This window comes from Schistocerca piceifrons, chromosome 3, assembly GCF_021461385.2.
Source record: "Schistocerca piceifrons isolate TAMUIC-IGC-003096 chromosome 3, iqSchPice1.1, whole genome shotgun sequence".
Taxonomy (NCBI): Eukaryota; Metazoa; Arthropoda; class Insecta; order Orthoptera; family Acrididae; genus Schistocerca; species Schistocerca piceifrons.
In genome coordinates this window covers 770241766-770265688 of record NC_060140.1, presented here as the reverse complement: position 1 = coordinate 770265688, position 23923 = coordinate 770241766, and the positions used below count along the sequence as shown (strand labels likewise).

The window sequence follows — 23923 nt, the reverse complement described above, 5'->3', positions numbered from 1 at the left end:
TTTGCTCCACTCCCCACAAATCCGTCTCTCTATCGTTTCAAAGATATTAGCGCATTACAGTAAATCGTTTATTTTTCCTCTAGTTCTTCATCCAGCACCAAGCGAATTATTCTTGAATTCCAAAGTAACCTGTTCCTTCTACTGTTAAGGGTTCTCACAGCTTTCTCTACCACCTTTCCTTTGTGGTACTTCTCTTCGAACTTTATCTGTCCACTTCATTTTTAACACCGTTTGGTAGCCCTACATTCCAAACGCTTCCAATTCCTTCTCACAATTTGCAATGATCCACTTCCATAAAATGTTGTACTCTGAACGTACACTTTCAGAATCCTCTTCATTTCTATATTAATGTCTGATAGCAGCAGAGCTCCTTTACTTTCTTCGTCTACTAATCTGCCTCTGATGACTCCGTTGTTTCTGACATCCTGTGTAATCTTATTTCCTCAAACAAAGAATTTTTCCATACCTTCCCCTACTGTGCCGACCCGATGTCTGATTTCAAATAAGTCGTTTTTATCCCTTCTACTACTCCTCCTAGCCTTCATTTTTGCTTTGTTTCCCCTTGAAACATATTTGTGCAACGTAGTACGTATAATCCTTTCATTAGCTCTTCCCTTAAATGCTGCACCCGAGAGTTACAATTGTCCACATCTGTCATAAATATACAGTGTGTGTTCTAACGTATTAGCAACCTGAGCCAAGAGAGTTACTCCACTATTCTTGAGTCCCTTATACCGGACTGAATCACTTCATTATAAAAGAATTCCTTCTCAGCGATTAAATATTGCATCGGTAAAAGCCCGAATTTCCTCCACATATTCAAATCGAAACGATCGAGTTCTAGTCTCTGTTGGTGCAGTATTCTGCGAGTACGCAGTGATGTACGGCACCGCACCCAACGCATACGGTATCAGATGAAAGACGTGCGGAAACAATGTAAAGCTACGAACAAAAGCCGACGTTGCGCGTCGGACAATAAATCAGCAAGTGTTAACTGAGGCGCACAGTCTGCTATTCATATTCGGTCTGTATTTCCGCGGCGTGAAAGCTGCGCCGCTCCGTTCTTGTCTTCCGTTTCGCGCAATTTTTAAAATTTTATTTCTTAAGTTGTAAGCTTCCGTTGCTGTAACTGTTTAAAGGGCGAGAACATTTTTCACTTGACTGAGGGAAAATGAACGCGGTTAGCATACTGTTTATCATCAGGCAGTGAAGAACCTCTGAAAATTAAAAAATATCGTAAGAAAATGAGTGTAATGCTTATCTATTAAAAATGCACTTACCACAATTGGCATCTATACCTATAATTTGCATGAGGCTGGCTTGAAAACAAATTGCATGTCTTATTAATGTGCGTTATTTTTCATGTGTCATTTTACTCGACGTCCTTTGAATAATGATTTATTTATAAGTGGAGCGTTAACGAAGTCTTGTAACTCTATTGCTGCTTATTAGGAGTGTAATTTGCCATGACTGTAATTGGCACCTAAACTCAAGACTTTGATTTATTAGTGAGCAATTTACATCCTTGCGTATTACTGGTTCTGTACGTTTGTGGAACCGGAATTCGCAGACGCACAGAAATTAAGTTCGTGCGTGCTTCGTCGTCATTAAATTCGTGTTCTCCTGGTACGAAAACTTGACCATGATCCTGCGTGTCATAATAGATTGAACTACCATTGTTCGACAGCTCCATTCGATAATACGTACCAACTGATAGGATGGTTGGAAATGTGGCAACTATAAAAGTCCACACACACACACACACACACACACACACACACACACACATGTCTTCTTGGGTTCTCTGCCAAGAAAAGATAGTTCAGTCACCATTTCAGTTGTGTCCCGTAAAGGGCAGGAATTACTAGTAAGGGAATAGGATCTCTTGTTTGTCCTCTTCGCCGAAAAATCCTCACCTGTACAGGAAAGTTAGTCATGATCAAGAGCTCGCTAATGTAGAAGGCAGTACAAATTACAACACAGAAGACAAAAAATTGTTCAAATGGCTCTGAGCACCATGGGACGCAACTGCTGTGGTCATCAGTCCCCTAGAACTTAGAACTACTTAAACCTAATTAACCTAAGGACATCACACACATCCATGCCCGAGGCAGGATTCGAACCTGCGACCGTAGCAGTCGCACGGTTCCGGACTGCGCGCCTAGAACCGCGAGACCACCGCGGCCGGCCACAGAAGACACAAAATGTTCATAGGAAAGTACTACTTCTAGCTTGGTTTTCTCGTACGAGAAATTCTAATTTGAAATTTGTTGGAAGCTACAGAGCAATCTTCAGAAAGAAGACCTAGCTGCAAATTTTAAAATGTTAGAGACTTCAGAGACTCACCAACCGGTAGGTGACTAGACCACTAAAAATCACAAAATGGACCAATATTTTAGCCAAGACAATACTTTGCAAAAATCATTATGTCACAAATAGTGGTAAAATGACTATAAGAAAACTTATAAATGGAAAAATAACCTACAAAATGGCACAGTTATTCTCTCAGGATTGGAACTTATGAGGGCCTGCAATATGATACAGCTTTACACGTGGACCCAAAGAAGTTTAGAAATTCGGAAAATTGCCAGGTAGAGTGGGAAATTATTTAAACCTATAAACATTTACGTATTTGAACCTTATGAATTCTTATACAGGCGACGATCTATAGGTCTGTATGAAATATATTTAGTGTACTGTCCACATCACCAAAAAAATAATTACAGTGTTGTGACATCTACATCTACATCTACATCTACATGAATAATCTGCAAATCACATTTAAGTGCCTGGCAGAGGGTTCATCGAAACACCACAATTCTCTATTATTCCAATCTCCTATAGCGCGCGGAAAGAATGAACACCTATATCTTTCCGTACGTGCTCTGATTTTCCTTATTTTATCGTGGTGATCGTTCTGCCCTATTTATGTCGGTGTCAACAAAATATTTTCGCATTCGGAGAAGAAAGTTGGTGACCGGAATTTCGTGAGAAGATTCCGTCGCAACGAAAACGCCTTTCTTTTAATGATTTCCAGCCCAAATCCTGTATCATTTCTGTGACACTCTCTCCCATATTTCGCGACAGTACAAAACGTGCTGCCTTTCTTTGAAATTTTTCGATGAACTCCGTCAGTCCTACCTGGTAAGGATCCCACACCGCGCAGCAGTATTCTACAAGAGGACGGACAAGCATAGTGTAGGCAGTCTCCTTAGCAGGTCTGTTACATTTTATAAGTATCCTGCTAATAAAACGCAGCCTTTGGTTAGCCTTCCCCACAACATTTTCTACGTGTTCTTTCCAATTTAAGTTGTTCGTAGTTGTAATACCTAGGTATTTAATTGAATTTACTGCTTTTAGATTAGACTGATTTGTCGTGTAACCGAAGTGACATGTTTTGATCGGTTATATTAGCTATAATGGACTGGACAGATCGTCTGATAACACCATGTAACATTAAATGACTCCTCTTCCTAAATGTGCTGCCAGTGTAACGTACACGTGACAAGTTATTGCACGTGCTTAGAGGAGTGTCATCAGTTTTTCGATTCGTATGACGCAGCCCACCACGTAGCGATCTTTTTCTCTCAGAGTAGCTTCCATACACAACGTATTCCGTTAGTTACTTTATATATTCTAACTTGTCCTCTAAAATATTTGCCATCTACGGTTCGCATAACTACCATGGAAATTTCCTCGTTTTTTAACACATCTCGTATCATCTTGTACATGATAAACTTATTAAATCCGTCGTGAATTTAGATTGAAGAGTGAAAAAGTATACAAGGGACGTACCAACTACGTTCGATTACAGATCTAAAGGAATTTAGAAATGACTCTCTTGCAGGCGAAGATTACTATATGCAAAAACCGAACTCGGAAAAGAAGTTAGTAACAGTAAGGTAAGATTTAAGAGAAATCAATATAGTTTCATCGGGTTTGTCGAACAAGAACCCCGACAGACAACGTAAAATGATGCCCCTGTACCCATGATTGTTTCTAACGCGCACCTCTTTCTCCGGAGGAAATCGACTGGCACGAATGTTTTTCTTCAGGGCTTCAAATACGTACTGGTATTCTTCGCCGCAGTTAACGCACAGCGGTAGGTGGACACTTAGCAGAAACTGAAGCGCGCCATCAAGTCCCAACGCCCAGGATGTTGACGGACGGCATCATTCTGTTGCAGGATAAAGTCCCCCCTTACGTTGCCAAGGATGTTTCAACTATGCTTCAGAAGTTTCGCTGGGAAACCCTTATACATCCTCCATACAGTCCCAACCTCTTCCCATGCGATTTCTGCATACTTAGAGCACCTAAGAACGACATTCGTGGCCGTCGATTTCTTTCGGACGAAGAGGCGCGCGCCTGGGTACAATCACGGTTCCATAATTAACCGCAAACATTTTTCTATAAAGGCATCGACTGTTTTGTCCCACAGTGGAGTAAACGGATTGACAGTCACGACGATTACTTCTAAAATATTCGATTACTTATTCGTCTTCCATCTGAATCGTTTTTATTTGACTGCCCCTTATAGACTATAGAGAACAATTATTTCAGGATGTGGAGTGAGATTGACACATTAATAAAGCATTGTAGCTGCTGCATCATACCACTCGAAAAACTGATGACATTTTAGGTGACTTTACCTTCGCGTTACAGGGGTGTGACAGGATACTGGAGGTTATTGGTTATCCATGCATGGAAGTATCTCAGTGAAACGATATAGGTGTGATTTTGTTCCAAGATAGATCTAATGACGGAAGGGGGGGGGGGGGGGGAAGGCATGGGATACCTCCTAATATCATGTGTCGGGCTTCCTTTTGCCTTTTTCTCAGTGTACTGTGACAACTCGACGTGACATGACATGACTCAACATGTCGTTGGAGGTCTCCTGAAGAAATGTTGAGCCATATTGTCTCTAAAGCGGTCCATAATTGTGAAAGTATTGCCGGTGCAGGATCTTGTACGCGAACTGATCTCTCGATTAGGTCCCATGAATGTTCGATGGGATTCATGTCTCTAACTGTCCAGAATGTTCTTCAGGCCAATCGCTAACAGTTGTGGCTTGATCGCATGGGGCAAATGGCCTGCAAGTAGTCGAACATAACCGTTACCAGTCAATGATCGGTTCAGTTGGACCAGAGGACCCAGTCCGGTCCATGTAAACACAATTCACCTGCAGCTTGCACAGTGCCTTGTGCATAACTTGGGTCCATGGCTTCGTGGGGCCTGTGCCACATTCGAGCCCTAACATCAGCTCTTACCGACTGTAATCGGGACTCACCTGACCAGGCCACGGTTTTACAGTCGTCTACGATCCAACCGATATTGTCACGAGTCCAAGAGAGGAGCTGCAGGGGACTTCGTTCTGTTAGCAAAAGGCACTCTTGTCGGGCATCTGCTGTCATAACCCATTAATGCCAAATATCGCCGCACTGGCCTGTCGAATACGATCGTCGTACGTTTCACAATGAAGTCTATGGTTATTTCATGTAGTGTTACTTGTCTGTTAATACTGATAACTCTAGGCAAACATCACTGCTCTCGGTCGCTAAGTGAAGGCCGTCGACCATTGCGTTGTCCTTTGTGAGAGGTAATGCCTGAAATATGGTATTCTCGGCATAGTCTTCGCACTGTGAATTTCTAAATAGTGATTTCCTGAAAAATTTCGGAAATGGAATGTCTCATGCGCCCAGCTCCAACTACCATTCCGCGTTCGGAGTCTGTCAATAGCCTTCGTGCGGCCATGATCACGTCGGAAACCTTTTTACATGAATCATTTCAGTACAAAGGCAGCTTCACCACCGCACTGCCCTTTTATACTTTGTGTACGGCTTGCACCCGTGGTCTGGGGTAGCGTCTTAGATTCATAATCAAAACGTATTCGGTCCCGGGATCGAATCCTGCCGCTGCTTAAATTTTGATTAATAATCAGCACTGGAAGCCGAAGACTTCCGGCGTAAGAAGTCACCCTCTTTCTTCCAACGGCCTTGTCAAAGAGGGCGGAGGAGCGGAGAGAGGTTCAAGGCACTCTCTTGTCCTAGGGGTGGGGAACTGCCCCTAAAGGCGGAAGAATCAGCAATGATCAACGGCATGAGGATACAGAAGGCAATGGAAACCACTGCATTAAAGACACGTAACGTGTATCCACAGGACATGTGGCCCGTAATTGAAGAAGGGTCATGATGATCTCTGCATTGGCAAAAGATTCCGGAATGGTCCCCATCGGATCTCCGGGAGGGGACTGCCAATGGGGAAGTTACGATAAGAAAAAGATTGAATAATCAACGGAAGGGTTAAGTTCTACGAGTTGTGGCGTGGAATGTCAAAAGCTTGAACGTGATAGGGAAACCAGATAATATAAAAAGGAAAAGGCAAAGGCTCAATCTAGATGTAGTAGGGGTCAGTGAAGTGAAGTGGAAAGAAGACAAGGATTTCTGGTCAGATGAGTATAGGCTAATATAAACAGCAGCAGAAAATGGTATAAAAGGAGTAGGATTCGTTATGAATAGGAAAGTAGGGCAGAGAGTGTGTTTCTGTGAACAGTTCAGTGACAGGGTCGTTCTTATCATAATCGACAGCAAACCAACACCGACAACGATAGTTCATGTATACATGCCGACGTCGCAAGCTGAAATGGAAGAGATAGAGAAAGCGTATGACGATATTGAAAGGGTAATACAGTATGTAAAGGAGGATGAAAATCTAATAGTCATGGGAGATTGGAACGCAGTTGCAGGGGAAGGAGTAGAAGAAAAGGTTACAGGAGAATATGGGCTTGGGACAAGGAATGAGAGAGGAAAAAGACTAATTGAGTTCTGTAACAAGTTTCAGCTAGTAATAGCAATTTGGAAATTTATAGTAAGGTCTTATGGGACCAAACTGCTCAGATCATCGGTCCCTAAGCTTACACACTATTTAATCTAATGCAAACTAACTTACGCTAAGGACGACACACACACACCCATGTCCGAGGGAAGACTCGAACCTCTGACGGGGGCAGCCGCGCGGACCGTGACAAGACGCCCTAGACCGCGCGGTGCTAGGAACAGCGAATATTCCCCTCACAAGAGGTGGAGGTATACATGGAAAAGGTCGAGTGATACGGAAAGATTTCAGTTGGATTACATTATGGTCAGACAGAGATTCCGAAATCAGACACTGGATTGTAAGACGTGCCCAGGAGCAGACATAGACTCAGATCACAATGTAGTGGTGATGGAGAGTAGAATGAAGTTTAAGACATTAGTCAGGAAGAATCAATATGCAAAGAAGTGGGATACGGAAGTACTAAGGAATGACGAGATATGCTTGCAGATCTCTAAGACTATAGATACGGCAATATAAGGAATAGCTCAGTAGGCAGTACAGTTAAAGGGGAATGAATATCTCTAAAAAGGGCTATCTCAGAAGTTGGGAAGGAAAACATAGGTACAAAGAAGGTAACTGCGAAGAAACCATAGGTAACAGAAGAAATACTTCACTTGATTGATGAAAGGGGGAAGTACAAAAATGTTCTGGGAACTCAGGAATACACAAATACAAGTCGCTGAGGAATGAAATAAATAGGAAGTACAAGGAAGCTAAGACGAAATGGCTGCAGGAAAAATGTGAAGACATCGAAAAGGAAATGATTGTCTGAAGGACAGACTCAGCACACAGGACAGTCAAATCAACTTTCGGTGACATTAGAAGTAAGGATCGTAACATTAAGAGTGCAACGGGGATTCCACTGTTAAATGCAGAAGAGATAGCGGATAGGTGGAAAGAATACATTGAAAGCCTCTATGAGGGGGAAGATTTGTCTGATGCGATAGAAGAAGAAACAGGGTACGATTTAGAAGAGATAGGGGATCCAGCATTAGAATTTAAAAGAGGTTTGGAGGACTTAAGGTCTAATAAGGCAGAAGGTATAGATAACATTCCATTAGAATTACTAAAATTATTGGGGAAATAGGCAATACGGCTAATCACATTGATGTTTAGAATGTATGTCTGGCGACACCATCTGACTTTCGGAAAAGCAAATGGCTCTGAGCACTATGGGACTTAACTGCTGTGGTCATCAGTCCCCTAGAACTCAGAACTACTTAAACCTAACTAACCTAAGGACATCACACACATCCATGCCTGAGGCAGGATTCGAACCTGCGACCGTAGCAGTCGCGCGGTTCCAGACTGTAGCGCCTAGAACCGCTCGGCCACCTCGGCCGGCTTCGGAAAAGCATCATCCACACAATTCCGAAGACTGCAAGACCCGACAAGTGCTAGAGTTAATTGAACAATCAGCTTAACGGCTCATGCATGCAAGTTGCTTACAAGAATAATATACAGAAGAACGGAAAAGAAAATTGAGGATGCGCTAGATGACGAACGGTCTGGTTTTAGGAAAGCACAAGAGATGCAATTCTGACGTTTCGGTTGATAATGGAAGCAAGGCTAAAAAAAAATCTAGGCACGTTCATAGGATTTGTCGACCTGGAAAAAGCGTTCGACAATGTAAAATGGTGCAATATTCGAAATTCTGAAAGAAGTAGGGGTAAACTATAGGCACAGATGGGTCATATACAGTATGTACAACAGCCAAGAGGGAATAATAGAATGGACGACCAAGAACAAAGTGCTCGTATTAAAAACGGTGTATGTAGCCTTTCTCCACTACTGTTCTATCTGTACATCGAGGAAGAATGATGGAAATAAAAGTAAAGTTCAGGAGTGGAATTAAAATTCAAGGTGAAAGGATGTCAATGATACGATTCGTTAATGACATTGCTATCCTGAGTGAGAGTGAAGAAGAATTACATGATCATACAATGAAATGAATACCCCTAGCTGCATACAGGCGTTTATATATAGGTCAACGGGGACAGTTGAAAATGTATGCTCCGACCGGGACTCGAACCCGGGATCCATTGCCTGTATGGCAGACGCCCTATCCATCTTTTTTTTAAATTTTCTGCATTTTTGTTCGGTGTTGTTCGTTGCGCTTGGTCTGAGCGGACGACACATGACATCCGTTCACGTTGATCGTTCATTCCTTTACTCAGTTTTTTTATTACAGAGGGCATCTGAGCCATCGAGGACACAAAGGATAGTGCGACTGCAGGGAGTTATCTCTGGCACGTACGTCTGGAGTACAGCATTATGTGGTAGTGAAACATGGACTATGGGAAACAGGAACAGAAGAGAATCGAGGCATTTGAGATGTAGTGCTACAGACGAATGTTGAAAATTAGGTGGACTGATAAGGTAAGGAATGAGGAAGTTGTACGCAGAATCGGAGAGGAAAGGAATATGTAGAAAAAACTGACAAAGAGGAGGGACAGGATGATAGGACATCTGTTAAGACATGAGGGAATGACTTCAATTGTACTAGAGGGAGCTGCAAAGGGTAAAAATTGTAGAGGAAGACAGAGATTGCAGAGATTGGATTACATCCAGCAAATAATTGAGGACGTAGGTTGCAAGTGCTACTCTGGAATAAAGAGGTTGGAGAGGAGAGAAATTCGTGACGGGCGTAATTAAACCAGTCAGAAGACTGATGACAAAAAAAGAAAAACAAAAACAAAAAACGCGATGCTATTGCCATCTGAGATTCCATCATCAACAGCGCTGGAGAGGTGAAAATACGCAGGGCGCACCAGAACTCCACCGACAAACTTTCAGAAGTGGTAGTATAGATGATGTCTAGTAAACATGGCCTCTAAAACGCATGGCTTAAGAGATATGAGCACTTTATCTTCGATACTGTGAAACAAATCTCTTCCTCTCCAAGTTCTTTGCTTTCCATATTTTGCGGGGTGGTATTATGGATAAAAAAAAAGAAAAAAAGTCAGCAAACATGGGCTCAAAAGTGCATACCTGAGCTACTGTGAAACCCATCCCTTTTACTGAGCAGCTGCTCACAGCTCTTATGATATGCATTTTGGAGCCCAGGTTTACAAGACTTTTTTTCTTTTCTTAGTCCATATTACCACTACTGAGAGTTTGTCGATGGAGTTCTGGTTCACCCTGTATATCATTCAGCGTCCTGTCTTCACAACGAAACATTTCCGCAGGTTTTGGAAATTAGCAGAAAAGTTTTTTGAGGTTATGGTTAGTAGTCTGAGAGCTAAGCTGCCAGCATGTAGCGAAAGTGGTTTACGAGAAAACTTGAAACTGGTTCTGGCCTCAGGCAGGTTTCCATACCGGCGAGGTCGTTTCGCAGTGCAGGAAGGAATCGAGATTTCCTTTTTCGGCTGAGTCCACAGTGAAACTGACTAAGTCACAACGGCAACTAAATTTTGGAAGGTCGCAAGGAGAGCAGGAAATGTAATCACTGAATTTAAGAAGCTGCATGGACCCGAAATCCTTGTCGTCGCCCAGTATGCAGACAATTACCGTAAGGAAAAATGATAGGCAGGTATATTCAATGTTCCCACACCGTATCAAAGGCCATTTGAACTGCTATAGGATTTTGGCAAGTAATTCATGCATTTCGGGATTTAGGGCCTATTAACCTCAAAACTGGTTTGCTAAAATTGTGTAGTGTCAGTTGTAATTCCCAGGGACTTCAGAAGCTGCAAGGACCCGAAATCCTTGTCGTCGCCCAGGACGCAGGCCATTAACTTAAGGAAAAATGACAGCCAAATATATTCAGATGTTCCCACATCGTATCAAAGGCTATCTGATCTACCGTAGGATTTTGGCAAGTAATTCACGCATTTCGGGGTTTAGGGCCTATTAACCTCAAAACCAGTTTGCTAAAATTTGATAGGGTCAGTTGTAGTTGCCAGGCACCGGGCCACAACAATCCGTCATTTATCAAAGGCGCATGCTATTGTCGTGGTCTTCACTCGGTAGACAGGTCTGATGCAGCTCTCCACGTTACTCAGTCTTCGTCTCCGAATAACTACAGCACACTTAATTCGGTTGAATCTGTTTATTGCATTCATCTCATGTCTTCTTCTACAATTTTTACGCTCCACACTTCGCTCCAAAACTGAATTGATGATTGCTTCATGTCTCAGAATATGTCCTACCAATTGATCCCTTCTTTTAGTCAAGTTGCGCCACAAATTCTTAGCGCTGTTAACTCTACCCATACGCCATTGTTCATGGTCGTTAAGTGAAGGCCGTCGACCACTGCGTTGTCCGTGGTGAGGGATAACGCTTGAACTGTGGCGTTCTCGCCATACTCTTGACACTGTAGATCTCTGAATATTGAATTCCCTAACGATTTCCGAAATAAAATGTCTCACGCTTCTAGTTCCGGCTACTATTCCGTGTTCAGACTGCTAAATCTCGTCGTGGAGCCGTAATCACGTCGGAAACCTCTTCACATGAATTGTCTGAGTGCAAATGACAGCTCAGACAATACATTGCTCTTTTATACTTTGTTTATGCGATACTACCGCAGTCTGTATATGAGCATATCTCTATTCCATGACTTGTCTCCTCAGTGTGGAAAAATTTGAGAGTAAGTATGTATGGAGATCTAACCCTATTCGATCGGTAGTAATTGGCGCTAATGACAGTGTTTGATCGGTAGGAAGCTAGAAACAGGTTGCAAAGTATATGTGCGATATATGTTTGAATACTGCTGATGAGCATGCGATAGCTAGTTTTTGAGTAACAGCGGGCGTAGCATATACACAGAAAATGGTTTGAAGAAAAGGAAGATTATAATTAAACGTTCCGTCGAGGGTGAGGTCATTTCCATTGAACAGGGGGAACGCGTCGCAAAAAGGAAGGAAATTTAGGATCTAAAGCCTCGTCGACGACGAATTTATTAGAGATTGAACGAAGGGAAGTATTGCAATGGAACTAGCTGTGTCCTTTTTGTAGGGACCATTCCAGCATTTGCTCCGGTAATCCACGGAAGAAAACTGAATCTGGATATCCGGAGAGAAACGGCGTCATCCCGAATTCCAGTGTCTCACCACGGCGCCACCTCGCCTGGGAGTTAGGGGGGTGGAGGAGGGGTCGACTGTGTTTTTGTGTCTTAATCAAAAGAAACCATCGTGAAGTGGCGTAAAAACTAAGAGGGAAGCAATGGTTTGGGTGTTCAAAGATGCACAGAAAACAACAAAAGTGGATTGTTCTCGTTGCACTTTCAAGAACATGATGTCTTCATTATTTGGTTACACTGAACAAAAAAATGGTTCAAATGGCTCTGAGCACTATGCGACTTCACTTCTGAGATCATCAGTCGCCTAGAACTTAGAACTAATTAAACCTAACTAACCTAAGGACATCACACACATCCATGCCCGAGGCAGGATTCGAACCTGCGACCGTAGCGGTCCCTCGGCTCCAGACTGTAGCGCCTATAACCGCCCGGCCACTCCGGCCGGCTTACACTGAACATGCCGCGAGCATTGTTTTACGCGATCGAAGAACAGTTAGCTCTGAATGGTATACACAACAATTTGTTTGCAAATCATTGATGAAATCAGGAAAAAAACTGAAACGTCGCATTATACTTCATCGTATCGTTGACAGCTGTAAAAGCAAATAAAATGACGAAATGTTAGAAAAAGAATTAAAGTCTTGTCACACGTACTTACCTGGTTTACAGCCTCACTCCTTACTTTTGGTCCCTCGGGCCATACAAAAAATCTGTGGACAGTTATTTTCAACTCCTCAAGCATCTGTTGAGTCCTGAAGTACTATGATCGGATTGAATTTTTTTTATTGGTTCGAACACACGCAAAAGGTGTACAAATCTCAGAGGCGAATATTTTGAGAACCAAAAAACGATTTGTACAAAAAATGTTTTTCGTTCTTACCCTTTGCAAAACTTATGTTTTGAGCAAACAGTACACGTCCCCATCGCTCCCTAAGTACTGTGTCACAGTGGCTTGCAGAACGCCGTGCGTACATAGTACTACAGAGTACTGAGCAGGTGTCTCTAATCCAGTTCCTGATGAGTGTATCGTAACCAAGACCTGCACGTCAGTTACCATTCATTTAAGGACCGATACAGGAAATTACTGGAGCTAGCAGAAGTGCTTAATACTTGTAATTTACAACATATTTCTTGAATTATAACAGAAAGAAGACAGTTGACTCCGCAGATGAGTTGGCACTGCTGTGAAAGCTCACTTTGCGTCTGATCCACTGTGTTCAGTTTCTCTGTTGCTAATGTTCGATAATAGAATACCAAATGCACGATGATAGAATTTTCGGTCTTTTAATTTCGTAAAATTCACCTCGTATTACACATGTTTCCCTTATTCACCATGGTACACTACATCTCTTTCGTTCTGTCTGAAATGTGGCAGTCCCACATTGAATACATTATACAGTATTGCCATGGCTGTAGGAAACCAGAGAGCCACTAACGTCAAGACCATCCAGAGTTCTGGCGCCTACCTATTGCAGACGGATACGCATTTTGGTATCCCCTGCGCCGTTACTTGCACAAAGTTACGTGACACGTCTATCAGGTATTGAGGAACATGAGTGCTACACTAAAGCTCTGTATTTGTGAAGGTAGTCAAAGTGGCCCACGGAACAGCGATTTCATACATTTCATATCCCCGAAAAGAGGTCATCCTGACAGCCACTTTATTTCCGAAAGAATACTGCTATCCTGCACTGTGTGGACGCCCACTGAATACCTGTCACGGCTGTATGGTAGAGCGAAAGTTGTTTCTTTTGCCTAAGCTCACTACCAGTCTGAAGGGCAGATTCTGTCGCTGTGATCTGGAATTTGTAAACTTTGAGACAATTCCTGAAAAACAATGAATGCTTCTATTCCTGCACCATCATGTAGATTGAAGTGTCATTGTTTCAGCATAAAGGGAATGAACTAATGCTGATTTGTGGTTAAAATTCCTACGATGGCACGAAAAAATAATCGTACATCGTTGAATTACATCGTAACTAGTCATCTGGGCGTAGTATAATTGGCTGTGTAATCCATTAACACCTTGAGGTCTCTACGGTCTGAGGTACTGGAGATGTCGTGCGATAACGTGGCCTCATTTCTGTCCAACAGCTGTGATCAGTTTCGCTTCTCACGTGTGTCTAGTTTCATTGCCACACAGAAAGCACGATATGCCGAAGATTCGTCAAAATTCTGGCATTTCCTTGAAAATGCAACTAAAATTATAACGTGAACATGATTTAACATCAAAGCAGCTGGACGAATAATTTCATCGTACCGCAATTTTTTGATATACACATCAAAAAAGTTTTGCGTCACCCCGGTTCCCAGAACACCTGAAGATAGACGTTGACTGTGGGTATTGTATCACAGACACAGTCACTTTGTTCAGAGATGTCACTAAACCCGTCAAAAGATGTAAACAACCATGCATGAGCAGGGCCTATTAGACGGAGGGGGTCCGAAAGCCGATCAGTTCCAATCATTCCACCAGGAAGGAGGTACACGACTCGTGTTGTCTGTAGTTCAACCACGCCTAGACGGTCAATACCGCGGTTCGATCGCGTCCGCATTGTTACTTTGTGCTAGGAAGGGCTCTCAAGAAGGGAAGTGTCCAGGCATCTCGGAGTGAACCAAAGGGATGTTGTTCGGAAATGGAGGAGATACAGGAACTGTCGATGACATGCTTCGCTCAGGCTGCCCAAGGGCTACTACTGCAGTGGATGACCGCTACGTACGGATTATGGCTCGGAGGAACCCTGACAGCAACGCCACCATGTTAAATAATGCTTTTTGTGCAGCCACGGGAATTCGTGTTACCACTCAAACTGTGCGCAGTAGCCTGCAGGATGCGCAAGTTCACTCCCGACGTCCATGCGAGGTCCATTTTTGCAACCACGACAACATGCAGCGCGGTACAGATGGGTCCAACAACATGACGAATGGACCGCTCATAATTAGCATCACGTTCTCTTCACCAATGAGTGTCACATATGCCTTCAACCAGACAACCGTCGGAGACGTGTTTGGCGGAAACCGGGTCTGGCTGACGCCTTCGACACACTGTCCAGTGAGTGCAGCAAGGTGGAGGTTCCCTGCTGTTTTGGGGTGGCATTATGTGGGGCCGACGTACGCCGCTGGTGGTCATGGAAGGCGCCGTAACGGCTGTACGAAACGAGAATGCCATCCTCCGACAGATAGTGCTACCATATCGGCAGCATATTGGCGAGGCTTTCGTCTTCATGGACGACAATTCGCTCCCCCATCGTGCACATCTTGTGAATGACTTCCTTCAGGATAACAACATCGCTCGACTATAGTGGCCAGCATGTTCTCCAGACATGAACCCTATCGAACATGCCTGGGATAGATTGAAAAGGGCTGTTTATGGACGACGTGACCCGCTAACCACTCTGAGGGATCTACGCCGCATCGCCGTTGAGGAGTGGGGCAATCTGGATATACAGTGCCTTGATAAACTTGTGGATAGTATGCCACGACGAATACAGGCATGCATCGTTGGAGGAGGACGTGCTACTGGGTATTAGAGGTACCGGTGTGTACAGCAGTCTGGACCACCACCTCTGAATGTCTCGCTTTCTGGTGGTACAACATGCAATGTGTGGTTTTCATGAACAAAAAAAGGGCGGAAATGATGTTTATGTTGATCTCTATTCCAATTTTCTGGACAGGTTGCGGAACTCTCAGAACCGAGGTGTTGCAAAGCTTTTTTTGTTGTGTGTATAAAGGGCAGTCAAATGAAAACAAGGCAGACGGAAAAAAGTAAGCAAACTGTATATTGTTTCTCAAGTGATTGCCGTAACTGTTCACTCATTTATTCCACTGTGGGACAAGATGGTCAGTGCCTTCTTGGAAAAAGTATGCGGTTGCCTACGGAATCTTGATTGTATCCAGTGATACACCTCTACGTTCGAAGCAAATCGACGACCGCGAATGTCTTTCTTCGGGGCACCAAAAATATGAAAATCGGATGGGGAAAGATCGGACTGTATGAAGGATATGTAAGCGCTTCCGAACGAAACTTCTGCAGTGTAATGGGACGAATCTTGGTAACACGTGAGCCCGTCCACATTTTTCCATGAAGGCACTCACCGTCTTGTGTCACGCTGCGATCAATGTATTAACATTTACGGCGATTAGTTTTGAAATTATGAACGGTTTACGTACTCTTTTTTCACCTGTATCGTTTTCATTTGACTGCTCTTTATACTATCAGTCCCAATATTTCTTTTACTTTTCCTTTTTATGCCTTGTATGAACACCTTAATAAATACAATGTGCTAAACATTATTTCGGTTTATTAGCAGTGTAAGTAACGTAAAGATTAAAAATGTAAGCAATTACAAAAGTTTCCGCATAGGGAATCGACCTCATGACCCTCGGATTACCATTTTATTGTCTAGCCGCCGCGACCATCGCTGCCTGATAAGTGCAATAACACAAATGGCTGATGTCTCCCCCGACCCGCGCTTTATTTTTCTTTTTTTCATTTTTTCCTAAACGTTTGCTCTCTGGAGCTGCCACTTCTGTCAGATTCAATTCTGGCCAAGCCTTGCATATACCATAAATTTCGAGGATATCGGTGGTGACGATGCGGTGCGGTGGCTTCCTTTCCAATAATGCGGCGCGAGATAAACAATAATTTGTAGTCCGGTTGCAGTCACAGAGAGGGATAGCGCATTGATTGGTACTCTGGTTTCGCTTTCGAGAGGACGACGGGTTAAACCCGTGTCCGGCCATCCTGATTTAGGTTTTTCGTGATTTCCCTAAATCGTTTAAGCCAAATGCTGGGATGGTTCCTTTGAAAGGGCACGGCTGCTTCTCTCCCCCCCTCCTTCCCTAATCACAGTTTGTGCTCCGTCTCTAATGACCTCATTGCCGACTGGACGTTGAAGCATAATCTCCTTCGCCTCCTCTGGTTGTCTGGTTGGAGACCAGGCAGCGGCTACACGAAACGGCAGAACTCGCAGCACTTGAAGAAGTCGATTAGATCGGTCGTCAAAAGGTTGTGAATGAAATGGAACGACAAATCAGTTGAACGCCCGGAAGCTCACCACAGATTTTTTGTTTCTTCTGCAGGTGTCCTTGAGCCGTAGTTGTGTCCGGCTCTCCGAAAAGCGCGCCAGGCGGAGTGCTTTCGCTTCGCGTCTAGAGTTTGCGGTGGCGCTTTCGGTTTGGCGCGCTATTTGGATCGCTACCGCCCTCTGGCGGGAGATGGAACAAGTGTACGGTCGCGTGACGATCGAGGCGTATGTACTGGGCGGTGACCGAGAGAGGCGGTGGTGCGAGCGGGGCCCTGCTGTTGGGGGTCGTGAACTGTTCACCAGATGCTTTGGCCGACCTCTTGGCTGTCAGGGGCTAAGTCTGCCTTATCCACATATACGTGGTTTATGAAGCTTAGAAGCCGTGGTGCAGGAGATCAGCGCGTGGGACCGTGTGTCTTGTTATCGGCCGTTGAAACCACTGGCAGCGGTTGGCTCTGACGAGCTATAGGAAGTGCAACGTGTTCCCGGCGCTGTGGTGGAGTGTGAGAGTACTGTTTTTATGTAACAGATATAAAAAAGGGGTTTTTCAAGTTCTAGTGAAGTGTATGAGTTTCTTCACCAGTGGTTTTGTTGGGGTCTTCCCACCACAGTGGCGGGAATGTGGTAATTGATTCTTGGTCGGGCCGTTTCATTCACACCTTGATTGGGTGATTTAGGGTCGGTGTCGTGTCTCTGTGGTTCAGAGTCTGTACAGGCACCGCCCTTGCTACATCTTCTGGTTTTGGGTAACTCGGGGCGATGGTGGCTTGTAATGCAAGTTTTGGGCTGATCTGCTGTGGCCCTGTAGACCACCAATAACTATTCCGACTATTGTGATCAGGGCCCCTTTCACCGAGCGAAGGAAAATTTTGTTGGGAACTACCTTTAAGGGGGGGTAGTACGTCAAACGGGCCGACTTGGAGCAGGAGAGGCACCACAGGACATTTCAATTTCCACTGTCTATACTTTTACAAATAAATTTATAAAACTTTGTCAGTATGACCAGGAAGGATTGAGAATTCACACTCTTAGCACGGAAGTTGTAAGACATAACGAAATAGTTTTTTTCTTACATGTGAAATTTCATCATTTTTTTTTCACTTACTAATGGCAGCATTTGTTGCTATAGGTACACTTTTCTTCATAAATAAGAGAGATTCTTCGATGAATTTTGCACAGCATACACACCATACTTAAAGGTTATAAAATTCTAGAATTTTCAAAATCTATTAAAAACTGTGGAAAAAACTGAGGTAATTAACTACAAAATTAGTGTTTTTTTGTAAACATGAAGTTTAAAATACAACAGCTCATTCGTTTTTTTTATAAATTAAATGAATTCTAGAGTTTCATGCGCCTGTAAGTATGGTTTGTATGCTGTGCAAAATTCATCGAAGAATCTCTCTAACTTATGAAGAAAAGTGTACCTATAGCAACAAATGCAGCCATTAGTACGTGAAAAATGATGAATTTTCACACGCAAAACAAAATTATTTTGTTATGTTTTCGAACTTCCACTGCAATGCGTGTGAATCCTGAATCCTTCCTGGTGATGCTGACAAAGTTTTATGAATTTATTTGTAAAAGTATAGACACTGGAAATTAAAATGTCCTGTTTTGCCTCTCCTGCTCCAAGTCGGCCCGTTTGACGTTTTACCCCCCTTAATGAGAAGGTTAGTGTGCTGGCTTATTCACATTTATCTTGTAACAACTGACAGGTGTAATATAAGTTATTTAATTGGCAAGAGACAACTATTTTAACTTTAGTACAAACTATCTACTTAAAGGTTTTTTTTAAGGAATTGTTCTCTTATATATATACAGAGTGTTACAAAACGGTACGGCCAAATTTTCAGGAAACATTCCTCACACAAAAAGAAAGAAAATATATTATGTGGACATGTGTCCGGAAACGCTTGCTTTCCATGTTAGAGCTCATTTTATTACTTCTCTTCAAATCACATTAATCATGGAATGGAAACACACAGCAACAGAACGTACCAGCGTGACTTCAAACACTTTGTTACAGGAAATGTTCAAAATGTCCTCCGTTAGCGAGGGTACATGCATCCACCCTCCGCCGCATGGAATCCCTGATGCGCTGATGCAACCCTGGAGAACGGCATATCATATCACAGCCGTCCACAATACGAGCACAAAGAGTATCTACATTTGCTGCCGGGGTTGCGTAGACAAGAGTTTTCAAATGCCCCCATAAATGAAAGTCAAGAGGTTTGAGGTCAGGAGAGTGTGGAGGCCATGGAATTGGTCCGCCTCTACCAATCCATCGGTCACCGAATGTGTTGTTGAGAAGCGTACGAACACTTCGACTGAAATGTGCAGGAGCTCCACCGTGCATGAACCACATGTTGTGTCGTACTTGTAAAGGCACATGTTCTAGCAGCACAGGTAGAGTATCCCGTATGAAATCATGATAACGTGCTCCATTGAGTGTAGGTGGAAGAACATGGGGCCCAATCAAGACATCACCAACAATGCCTGCCCAAACGTTCACAGAAAATCTGTGTTGATGACGTGATTGCACAATTGCGTGCGGATTCTCGTCAGCCCACACATGTTGATTGTGAAAATTTACAATTTGATCACATTGGAATGAAGCCTCATCCGTAAAGAGAACATTTGCACTGAAATGAGGATTGACGCATTGTTGGATGAACCATTCGCAGAAGTGTACTCGTGGAGGCCAATCAGCTGCTGATAGTGCCTGCACGAGCTGTACATGGTACGGAAACAACTGGTTCTCCCGTAGCACTCTCCATACAGTGACGTGGTCAACGTTACCTTGTACAGCAGCAACTTCTCTGACGCTGACATTAGGGTTATCGCCAACTGCACGTCCATTGCTGGTGTCCTCGTCGTTCTAGGTCTTCCCCAGTCGCGAGTCATAGGCTGGAATGTTCCGTGCTCCCTAAGACGTCTATCAATTGCTTCGAACGTCTTCCTGTCGGGACACCTTCGTTCTGGAAATCTGTCTCGATACTAACGTACCGCGCCACGGCTATTGCCCCGTACTAATCCATACATCAAATGGGCATCTGCCAACTCCGCATTTGTAAACATTGCACTGACTGCAAAACCACGTTCGTGATGAACACTAACCTGTTGATGCTACGTACTGATGTGCTTGATGCTAGTACTGTAGAGCAATGAGTCGCATGTCAACACAAGCACCGAAGTCAACATTACCTTCCTTCAATTGGGCCAACTGGCGGTGAATCGAGGAAGTACAGTACATACTGACGAAACTAAAATGAGCTCTAACATGGAAATTAAGCGTTTCCGGACACATGTCCACATAACATCTTTTCTTTATTTGTGCGTGAGGAATGTTTCCTGAAAGTTTGGCCGTACCTTTTTGTAACACCCTGTATATGTATATGATAAGTTTAAAATCTTATTATTGGGAAGTTGTTAGCGTCATACCTTGCAATCTCCTTTTCGTAAAGAAAATTTGTCAGCTATTGGAAATTGCTTTTGAAATTGTTTTTTTAAAAAAATGCCAGACTTAAAATTTATTATTGAGAAAGTTAAAATAAAAAGGCATCTTTAGCAGTGTGTGTTATTTCACCAGCATCTTCTGGCCCCTACTTCCACGATAACGCTTTGGAATAACATGTGTACTTGAGTTGTTGTTTGTGAACCGCCATAATTGATGGTTCAGTCCAAACGCCCTTCCATCTAATTGATGGCCTTTCGAGGAAGGCAGTGTGGCATAGCGTTCCTGTCAGTCTTCCTGCCGTTCTTCCCGCTGCGGTACGAAAGTTAGCAATTCTCAACTCTAATGTAGTTGCCGTTGCTTCACTGAAAATGTTTGTAGAGAGAATCTGGGGAGTATGTGAAAGGCACGCCATGCTTGGCGGAGAAGCAGGTGTTTGCGGGTATGAAGTACGTGTGACGTAAGAGAGTGGTGCAGCTCCAAGTGCAGAAAGCGGCGAGGCGCGTGCCCTCGTTAGCGCGATCTCGTCGCCAGCTGCCGCTCGCCGCGAAGCTCTCACCTGCAGCCGGAGAGGACGTCCAGCAGGCTGCTCTTGCCCGCGCCGGACGGGCCCAGGATCGCTGTCAGCCGGCCAGACTTGAAGGTGCCGCTCAACCCGTGCAAGATGGTTTTACTCGGCTCTGAAACACAAATGCCCGTTGTGTGACTTCTTAACGTCTTGCTTTGCCCTTGGTGGGTGAAATCAGGTAACTAAGACGTGTCCATTAGGCTCTAGACTTGGACATGGACTTCGGTGCCTTCGCCGTCACTGTTATGTGGACTATGGCGATAAAAGTCCTTAAATCTCGAATGTAGTTTACGGACTGAAACATGTATTTCATCGGAAATACTTCATTCCCAGTACGTCCCCCCTTTATCTTGACCACCAAAAATAAGCCGGCCGGAGTGGCCGTGCGGTTCTAGGCGCTACACTCTGGAACCGAGCGACCGCTACGGTCGCAGGTTCGAATCCTGCCTCGGGCATGGATGTGTGTGATGTCCTTAGGTTAGTTAGGTTTAATTAGTTCTAAGTTCTAGGCGACTGATGACCTCAGAAGTTAAGTCGCATAGTGATCAGAGCCATTTGACCCATTTTGAACCAAAAATAACTTTTTCTCTAGAAGCACAATAAACAGTTGTATCAACCCACACGTCGATCAGCACCATAACCACGTTGACTGTCTTTCTTGTATCTCTCTTCGATACGAAGTTATAAGCTAATGCTCAAGCGGATCGGAAAGAACAATCCCGACATATTCCACTGCGAATTTCTGCCCGAATTTTCATAACCAAACGAAGAGTGCTTAATGGACGTATGGGATATCAATTTCACCAGCATGAGGTCTAGTTTTGCAAAGAAAGACCTAATTCCTTGAAAGAAATCAGCGTAAATAAGGAAAACGTTATTAGCTGTTTGGTACAAAATTGAAACATTCGATGAACAGCTGCTGTTAACTATGTAAATAAGGTGTCAGATCGGCCGGTGTGGCCGAGCGGTTCTAGGCGCTGCAGTCTGGAATCGCGCGGCCGCTACGGTCGCAGGTTCGAATTCTGCCTCGGGCATGGATGAGTGTGATGTCCTTAGGTTAGTTAGGATCAAGTAGTTTTAAGTCTAGGGGACTGATGAACTCAGATGTTAAGTCCCTTAGGGCTCAGAGCCATTTGAACCATTGAGTTGTCAGAAAGTTCATCCATTCAGGGCCTAGCTAATATACGCATAAAAAAATACAGTGGTATGATATTTAATTAAATAACAAAATTCTGAAATAAAAAAACTGAAAAAATATTTAAACTTTTGTGAAATAAAGTGACTAATAGACGAAATAAAGTAGATTACAGAAACATTTGATGCGCCTTCGAATGATGCTCGAAATCATGTACAACAAATGAAGGGCCTACCGAGAATCTGAATCTCAATGTTTAACTTAGCCTTTCTTTCTTTCGCTTGTGCCATGTTCCCGCAGGACGCACGGTCGGCGTGGTTAATCGAATTTGGCAATTTTAGATTAAGGGCTGGCCGGATACCCTTCCTGCTACCACCCTGTACCCCCAGGGACGGAATTAGTGTACCCCAACCTCTCTGCAACTAGTGTAATCCATGTAATAGTGCGAAAGTGTGCAGGTGTCTGCGAGCCGTGTAACTGAGGCGGGACATGGGGACCAGCCCGCTATTCACCTAGGGGGATGTGGAAAACCGCCTAAAAACCACATCCAGGCTTGCCAGCACACCGACCGTCGTCGTTAATCCGCCGGGCGGATTCGATCCGGGGACGGCGCGCCAACCCGAGTCCACGAAGAAGCGCGTTAGCGCTCTCGGATAACGTGGGCGGGTTATGTTTAACTTAGCCTCTTATAACTTTAAAGCGTACTAGGCGATATTTCCCTGTTGGATTATATAGGCTGCTCGACCTCATTTGCTGTACCTCATTTCTAGCATCAATCAGATGCGCGTCAAATGTTTTACTACGCTACTTTATTTCTCAGTTTTCAATAAGTTATTCCACAAAAGATTTCACCTCTGTTTTCAGTTTTTTAAAAATTTAAATAGCGTCCTATGTTTTTATAAGGTAATCCATCTCTTCAAGACCTGTTCAAAAACACATCACCATCGCTGTATATTGTGTCCAAATTTAGTGATTTGCGATCTTTGTTATTACCGTCCGCGTTCGCGTAAGAAGTCAGAGGCACTTTGCACGCGAAATTTAAAATTTTTGCGCCCTCCTCTTTTGCTCGCTGCACTACGAATACTATTACATAATGTGAACGGCTATTTTAGTATTCCTACTCTTCTGCTGATGTTCGCCGGGTAAGCAATCATACGAAATGCACGTATGATCTTCAGATAAATATATTACTGTCCTAGTTGAAATTCACAAATGTTTTTGTTGATTAATCTACAAAAAACATTTATGATACCTGAATATTTCATTCTGATAATCATTATTTACGATTATTTCAATTAATATGAGAAAGAATCTTATTGTTGAGGAACAATGTACTGTGCGACGTATTTGTTTTTCTATCCGCCGTGCAATTAACTGATTGAGACGTTCATTTTATTTTGGTGAAGGTCGAAACCTACAAGTTCGTGATTTGTTTCAAAGATAATTTCGTTACAACTTGCAAATTGAAGGGCACGCTTGAGTGTCGTATGCCGGTAGATAGAAAAAACAAATATTCAGTCACTTATTCAGCTTTTAAATATCCTGTCACTTTATCAAAAACTTAATACAAAACTGACTCTCCTATAGTGAGACACAGTGCAGGTACTCGGAATAACTTAACTCGTCCAGTTACTGAGGTTGACAGCAAACAAATGGAAAGACATGAAAACTGCGTACCTGTCATTCAGTCAATAATCTCCAGTTGAAGAGCTGTAAAGCCTCCTTGACTGTCGCAGGACATAACATGGAACACTAGACACGTGCCGGCCGCTGTGACCGAGCGGTTCTAGGCGCTTCAGTCCGGAACCGCGCTGCTGCTACGATCGCAGGTTCGAATTCTGCC

The 23923-nt window shown here is 43.6% G+C and overlaps 1 protein-coding gene across 1 annotated transcript in view; it reads right to left on the bottom strand.

Annotated features, from left to right (window-relative positions):
* LOC124788468 (ATP-binding cassette sub-family G member 1) overlaps positions 1-23923 on the bottom strand; it is a 522704-nt gene that overhangs the window by 358470 nt on the left and 140311 nt on the right. The window contains exon 3 of the mRNA XM_047255738.1: positions 20937-21057. Coding sequence (XP_047111694.1) covers positions 20937-21057 — 121 coding nt within the window. The remainder of the gene's footprint in view (positions 1-20936; positions 21058-23923) is intronic.